At 47.5% G+C, this 7783-nt stretch overlaps 1 protein-coding gene across 1 annotated transcript; it reads right to left on the bottom strand.

Annotated features, from left to right (window-relative positions):
• Positions 1–334: 334 nt before the first annotated feature.
• Positions 335–3913, bottom strand: LOC135812884 (axoneme-associated protein mst101(2)-like). Its single transcript, XM_065326103.1, has 3 exons — positions 3838–3913; positions 1805–2088; positions 335–367 (listed from the first exon to the last, which is right to left on the bottom strand). Exons 1-3 carry the CDS (start codon positions 3911–3913, stop codon positions 335–337), a joined length of 393 nt encoding a protein of 130 aa, XP_065182175.1.
• Positions 3914–7783: the final 3870 nt, after the last annotated feature.

The raw sequence follows: 7783 nt of genomic DNA, 5'->3' as shown, positions 1-7783 counted from the left end.
AAACATGCTAAGCCTGAAAATAAAGCAGCGGTGGGATATCTGTGTAACGTCCATCTTTTCTGGAAATGATGCAATGTACGATTTTTTATCTCTTCACGAAGTTGGAACATATCAATAGCTTTGCAAATGTTTTGTTGTAACTGATGCGAGCCGTACAGATGTAGCATCTTCAAACATCACCGCCCAGCAGCGAAATGTTTAATCTACCACTTGCATCAGCGTTTAGTAGCTGAAACTTGCCGCCTCCTCCTCCTCCTCTCTCTCCCCCCCCCCCTGCAGAATCAGTTGTTGCAGACTCTGAAGTCGTGACCATTTCAACCCATAATATTGTTGATCAATGAGCAATGAGCAATGCAGAGCCAGAGAACTATTTCACAGCAGCATGAAGAATGGTAGTGTAGTGCAATGATATGGAGAATTCAGATGTGATAGAATGAATAAACCTCCAGTCTTGCAATCTGTTTCATTGGGTCCTTGCCTTCTGTTTTTGGTGTTGTCACGGTGTGCTTGTGTGTGTGTGTGTGTCTGTGTGTGTGTCTGTCTGTCTGTCTGTCTGTCTGTCCGTCTGTCTGTCGGTGTACATGCATGAATATGGTAATGGGTTTTGAGCAATGCTGCATAGAGATTTCCAGGAGTACTATGAAGAATTAGCGACCACACAGCCGATGGTGATGGCGTGTATCAGCAACAAGTGGACTGACCAACTGAACCTGTTGCTAAGTATCAATATCCTGTTATTTACTCCTTCGCTATTGGTAATTTTCCGATTGTCTCAATAGCTTCCAACTCATCCAGGTAGTGCATTGTTGCGTATTTGTGTTTTCCTGTGCAAACAAATATTTCCTTTGTGTTTTTTTTGTGCCTGTTTTCTATTCCGTCCATATCTTTCAGGTACATCGTTTTCTGCTCCCAAACCACTCATCGTTCGACAGCTGCAACGTTGGGGTAGGGGTGTGACAGGTGTTCCGTTCCAACCCGGGAAGGGGAGGGTAATGGCAGGCAGCTAGCTGGTGATGGCCGCCGATAATCCATATTTGGATTATGGTGAAAATTCAAAGTTAAAGCGGATAAAATTGATTCGATATTGCACAAAAAAAAAGAGATGCGCCTTTATATGAGTGACAGAAATCACCTCTCATTCAGCTCGAAATTGTAGCAATAACTACAGTTTGAGTGTACAGTGTCGTGCGCTTTTCGAAATGTTCCATGTCTACATACTTCTATTTTTTGAAGTAATATCGACTCCACAAAACCGTTGAAGGTATAGTATTGATGCATACACATGTCTGTCTAATCATTCCATTACAACATTTGTTCCTTACAAAAATATCCTATCAACCTCACCAATCTATTTAAGGATGGGGGAATTGTCAACCATGGCTTTACCTCGACCATTCTCATTAGCATTTGGATACATTCTTGCTATCCCTCATACAGATCCACAATGCAGTGGCATCAAACATTGGCCCGTCTAGTAATTCCCAGCCTGGACTGAAGAAGCAGCTGGATGATGCAACGGGACAACAATCCTCAACTAAACTCAAACACAATCCACCTTTCCATTCCCTCAACTTATGAACAATTCAATACAATCACAAATGCATTGTCACCGAATTACTTTACAAATATGTTTTCTTTCTCTGCCATTTTACTCCTAACCTCTTTTGATACATTACCACTTTACTATCAATATTTTTTTCATTATATATTTCAATGCATGTTCTGCTGCTGCTCTTCCGCTGCTTCTCCGCTGCTCTTCTGCTGCACTTCTGCTGCACTTCCGCTGCTCTTCCACTGCACTTACGCTGCACTTCAGCTGCACTAACGCTGCTTCATTGCTGCACTTCCGCTGCTTTTCCGCTGCTTCATTGCGGCTCCTCCACTGCTTTCCTGCTGCTTTTCCGCTGCTTTTCTTCTGCTGCACTTCCGCTGCTCCACCGCTGCTCTTCTGCTGCTCCACCTCTGCTCTTCTGCTGCACTTCCGCTGCTCTTCTGCTGCACTTCCGCTGCTCTTCTGCTGCACTTCCGCTGCTCTTCTGCTGCACTTCCGCTGCTCTTCTGCTGCTCTTCCACTGCACTTCCGCTGCTCTTCAGCTGCACTAACGCTGCTTCACTGCTGCTTCATTGCTGCACTTCCGCTGCTTCACTGCGGCTCCTCCGCTGCTTTCCTGATGCTTTTCCACTGCTTTTCTTCTGCTGCTCTTCAGCTGCACTTCTGCTGCTCTTCAGCTGCACTTCAGCTGCACTTCTGCTGCTCTTCAGCTGCTCTTCAGCTGCACTTCTGCTGCTCTTCCGCTGCACTTCTGCTGCTCTTCAGCTGCACTACCGCTGCTCTTCTGCTGCTCTTCCGCTGCACTAATGCTGCTTCACTTCTGCTTCATTGCTGCACTTCGCTGCTCTTCAGCTGCACTTCCGCTGCTCTTCTTCTGCTCTTCCGCTGCACTAATGCTGCTTCATTGCTGCACTTCCGCTGCTTTTCTTCTGCTGCTCTTCAGCTGCACTTCCGCTGCTCTTCTGCTGCTCTTCCGCTGCACTAATTCTGCTTCACTGCTGCTTCATTGCTGCACTTCCGCTGCTTTTCTTCTGCTGGACTTCGCTGCTCTTCAGCTGCTTCAGTGCTGCACTTCTGCAGCACTTCCGCTGCTCTTCAGCTGCACTTCCGCTGCACTTCTGCTGCTCTTCAGCTGCACTTCCGCTGCTCTTCAGCTGCACTTCCGCTGCTCTTCTGCTGCTCTTCCGCTGCACTAATGCTGCTTCATTGCTGCACTTCGCTGCTCTTCAGCTGCTTCAGTGCTGCACTTCTGCAGCACTTCCGCTGCTCTTCAGCTGCACTTCCGCTGCACTTCTGCTGCTCTTCAGCTGCACTTCCGCTGCTTTTCTGCTGCTCTTCCGCTGCACTAATGCTGCTTCATTGCTGCACTTCCGCTGCTTTTCCGCTGCTTCACTGCGGCTCCTCCGCTGCTTTTCCGCTGCTTTTCTTCTGCTGCACCTCGCTGCTCTTCAGCTGCTTCAGTGCTGCACTTCTGCAACACTTCCGCTGCTCTTCAGCTGCACTTCCGCTGCTCTTCCGCTGCAATTCTGCTGCAATTCTGCTGCTCTTCAGCTGCACTTCAGCTGCACTTCCGCTGCACTTCTGCTGCTCTTCTGCTTCATTCTGTTGCTCTTCTGCTGCTCTTCCGCTGCACTAATGCTGCTTCATTGCTGCACTTCCGCTGCACTAATGCTGCTTCATTGCTGCACTTCCGCTGCTTCACTGCGGCTCCTCTGCTGCTTTCCTGCTGCACTTCGCTGCTCTTCAGCTACTTCAGTGCTGCACTTCTGCAGCACTTCCGCTGCTCTTCAGCAGCTCTTCAGCTGCACTTCCGCTGCTCTCCCGCTGCACTTCTGCTCTTCAGCTGCACTTCCGCTGCACTTCTGCTGCTCTTTAGCTGCTCTTCTGCTGCTCTTCCGCTGCACTTCAGCTGCTCTTCAGCTGCACTTCAGCTGCACTAACGCTGCTTCATTGCTGCTTTTCTGCTGCTTCACTGTGGCTCCTCCGCTGCTTTCCTGCTGCTTTTCCGCTGCTTTTCTTCTGCTGCTCTTCAGCTGCTCTTCCGCTGCTCTTCCGCTGCTCTTCAGCTGCTTCAGTGCTGCACTTCTGCAGCACTTACGCTGCCCTTCAGCTGCACTTTTGCTGCTCTTCTGCTGCACTTCAGCTGCTCTTCAGCTGCACTTCCGCTGCTCTTCAGCTGCACTTCCGCTGCTCTTCAGCTGCACTTCCGCTGCTCTTCAGCTGCACTTCTGCTGCTCTTCCGCTGGTTTTCCGCTGCTCTTCAGCTGCATTAATGCTGCACTAACGCTGCTTCACAGCTGCTTCATTGCTGCACTTCCGCCGCTTTTCCGCTGCTTTTTTGCTGCTCTTCCGCTGTTTCATTGTTGCACTTCTGCTGCTCCTCCGCTGCTTCATTGCTGCTTTTCCGCTGCTCCTCTGCTGCATTCCCGCTGCTTCACTGCTGCACTTGCGCTGCTTCCCTGCTGCTTTCTGCTGCACACACAATCTCTTCAGGCATCCCACCCAGCGCTACGCTATTGTCTACATCGTGGGGTCAGCCACCGCTACGCTATGGTCGACATCGTGGGGTCGGCCACCTCTACGCTATGGTCAACATTGTGGGAGCAACCTGCGCATATTCACTAAAAGTTAAGTTAGTCACGGAGGTTAGATATGTGTTCAGTATGGGTTGAATTTTGCCAACTTGTACTAAAACTTGTTACATCTCCTGCAGGTGGAAATGTGGGCTTGGTGGGCTAGTGATTGGCACAATACGGAGAAATCCTGAACCGAAGTAATTTATGCCAATTGCAGTGCACCTTTATGCTGTTCGATTATTTCATGTTCATTCTTTGTCCCTTTGTGCTCGCTACTTTCACATCAGTCCCATATTCCAGGCTGCAGTTTGTATCAAGTAATGCTCTGTTTGGCCTTGTGTTTTCATTGCGTAGCAATTGATCCATGCCTCAACGGCTGTCTGGGGATTGGAATTTTGTGATGAGTATTTTTGTGTTGGAGTGGTCATGTGCTGAACGATTTGTTTTCTTGTTGTGATTTTCTCCAGCCAACTTCATTAACATTCAGCTATAGCTGCTGTCAACATCATCACTGCCGGTAACCCTTACTCTACTCTCCACACCCATCACCTGCTGCCGCTGCTAACTCCAAGGGACCATGTATCCCCGTCACCATATGTTCAACAGCTGACTCTACACTACAACTAACGTGGGTTTGACCTGTGCTACGCTTTGACCATTGTCATCACCCATAGTATAAACTAATGCTACACCATGGTCAACATCCTGGGACCCTCCAACACTACGCTATCATCAACATACCGGGTTCTACCAGTGGAACACTATGGTAAACATCGTGGGGTCAGCCACAGCTATGCTATGGTCAACATCGTGGGGTCAGCTACGCTATGGTCAACATCGTGGGGACAGCCATCGCTACGCTATGGTCAATGCCGTGGGGTTAGTCAGCGCTACGCTATGGTCAACGCCGTGAGGTCAGCCACCGCTACGCTATGGTCAACGTCGTGGGGTCAGCCAAGGCTATGCTATGATCAATATTGTGGTGTCAGCAAACGCTACGCTATGGTCAACATCGTGGGGTCAGCCACCACTACGCTATGGTCAACATCGTTGGGACAGCCATGGCTACGCTATGGTCAACATCGTGGGGTCAGCCCCCCCCCCCTGCTACGCTATGGTCAACATCGTGGGGTCAGCCATCACTACGCTATGGTCTACATCATGGGATCAGCCACCGCTACGCTATGGTCAACATCGTGGGGACAGCCATCGTTACGCTATGGTCAACATAGTGGGGACAGCCATCGTTACGCTATGGTCAACATCGTGGGGACAGCCACCGCTACGCTACGGTCAACATCGTGGGATCAGCCGCCACCAGGCTATGATCAACATCGTGGGAGCAACCTGTGCTTATTCACTAAAAGTTAAGTGTTTTAGGAATGTTGAAACTATGTTAAGTTAGTCAGGGAGGTTAGATATGTGTTCAGTATGGGTTGAATTTTGCCAACTTGTAGTAAGACTTGTGATTACATCTCCTGTAGATGGAAATGTGGGCTTGGTGGGCTAGTGATTGGCACAATACGGAGAAATTTCGAACCGAAATAATTTATGCCAATTGCAGTGCACTTTTATGCTGTTCGATTATTTCATGTTCATTCTTTGTCCCTTTGTGCTCGCTACTTTCACATCAGTCCCATATTCCTGTCTGCAGTCTGTGTCAAGTCGTGCTCTGTTTGGCATTGTATTTTCATTGCCTAGCAATTAATTCATGCCTCACTGCTGTTTGAGGATTGGAGTTTTGTGATGCGTATTTTGGCGTTGGATTGGTCATGTGCTGAAAAATATTTCTGGTGGTGATTATCTCCAGCCAACCTCATCACCATTCTGCTATCGCTGCTGTCAACACTATAACTGCTGGAAACACCTGCTCTACTGTCCACATCACATGACCTGATACCACTGCCATTGTTCGGCCGCTAAATCCAGGGGTGGAGTTATCCAGAGAAGCATCTCCACCCCACCAGTCACCAAGGTAAACATAATGCATGTACCTGCATGACTGTATTTTGGTGCCCACCCAACTGAAGCAAGTAGTGCAGTGTCATGGCTGTGCATGTAACTGTAACCATCAATGTTACATTGCAATAGAGTTAATTTAAATGCTGGCAAGTACTGTGAAGTAGTAGCCATGTCTGCAGCATGCCACTGACTTGGGCCATTCCTCGTCTTGATGATTTGACGAGCTGAATTTGTCACAGTTCGTGTTCAAATCACGTAAAAGCTGCACTTTAAAACTAGATTGCCGTCAACTGCACGGGTCGACAGCAGCAGATGCAGTACATGCCTCATTGGAGTTCACAGAATTTGACGTCAGTCATTGCCTTGGTTTCAAATGTTCCGCCCCATACTGCACATGTGTGTCTCTTTACAGTACTTTGCTGCTGGTATGGCAAATTTGCTAGATTCCCAAATCTCTGGCCGGGGTACATAGTGTCACTTATAGCGTGTGTTGAAAATTAAAGTTGTATTAAATTTAGTAAATTTAGTACTTGATATTATTGTTTAGATGTTTCCCTGGCCCCTGGCCCCCAGATATATCAGATGTTAGATTGATCCTCATTGTACGCACTACTAGAGTTGGATGTTTCATGTAGGATTAATCTTTGCAGGAAAGTGTATGTTTAGGAACCCTATCAGACTTAGCCTAATGCTTTTGGACGTTGTGATGGTATGCACCCAGACACAAACTTTTGATGAATAGCCGACGCACTCACGTGCACACACGTACACATGCACACACTATCCCTTTCCAATATTCTGCGCTAGTGATTCGGTTTGTCTTTGAGTGTCCTCGGTACAGTTTCAACATGTTGCAGAGAATTGTGTCAAGAACGAAGGCCGTCAACATGAAGTCACCAGCAGCTGCCTGCCGCTACCCACCCCGGGTTGGTCAAAAAATGGAAGTGGATTGGCTTCAGGTCATTGCTGTAAGAACCACCAATGACCTGAGTCTCTTCCTCTTCTATTTTGCCCAAAAAATATGGAACGGAACACCTGTCACTTTGGGGGAATCTAAATTAATGTTGTAAACTCCACAAATCAAATCAAAACTTTAGGAAAACCCTTTGAAGTTCTAACATAAAAAGAACTAAAAATCAAAAGAATTCTAGCAAACCGCACTGCACTCGGAAACCCAAATGTTGAAAGTAGGGGAAACCTATCGCCAAAATTTTCAGGAATCCATTCATTGCTGCCCGCCTTCAAAAATGTATGTGGCCCATTCAAATGTATGCAGCACATTCAAATGTATGCGGCCCCATCCAAATGTATGTACCCCATCAAAATGCATGCAGCCTATTCCAATGTACATGCAGCCCATTCAAATGTATGCAGCCCATTCAAATGTATGCAGCCCATTCAAATGTATGCAGCCCATTCAAATGTATGCAGCCCATTCAAATGTATGCAGCCCATTCATATGTATGCAGCCCATTCAAATGTATGTAGCCCATTCAAATGTATGCAGCCCATTCAAATATGGCCAAGGATCTGCTAAAACCACCCTTTGGTGCTATTTTGCCGAAAATGAGTTTTTGGCGGGAAGTTGGTCCCTGGACATTGCCCGAACATATGGTGAAGTATTAGGCTCAAATTGTATATATTCATTGAAATATGACCCATCTTATGCAAGCTTTTGGTGCATAAAAATGCC

Source organism: Sycon ciliatum, chromosome 3 (genome assembly GCF_964019385.1).
Source record: "Sycon ciliatum chromosome 3, ocSycCili1.1, whole genome shotgun sequence".
Classification (NCBI taxonomy): domain Eukaryota; kingdom Metazoa; phylum Porifera; class Calcarea; order Leucosolenida; family Sycettidae; genus Sycon; species Sycon ciliatum.
This window is presented reverse-complemented; position numbering and strand designations above follow the sequence as displayed.

Bases quoted from the DNA above. Each gene is read 5' to 3' on its own strand.
- LOC135812884 (XM_065326103.1), bottom strand. From the start codon at position 3,913: ATGAAACAGCGGAAGAGCAGCAAAAAAGCAGCGGAAAAGCGGCGGAAG. The intron at 2,089-3,837 runs GTTAGTGCAGCA...GTGCAGCTGAAG, and splicing joins TGAAGCAGCTGTGAAGCAGC to AGCAGCGGAAGTGCAGTGGA. The intron at 368-1,804 runs GTAAGTGCAGTG...GCTGTGAAATAG, and splicing joins TAGTGCAGCTGAAGTGCAGC to TTCTCTGGCTCTGCATTGCT.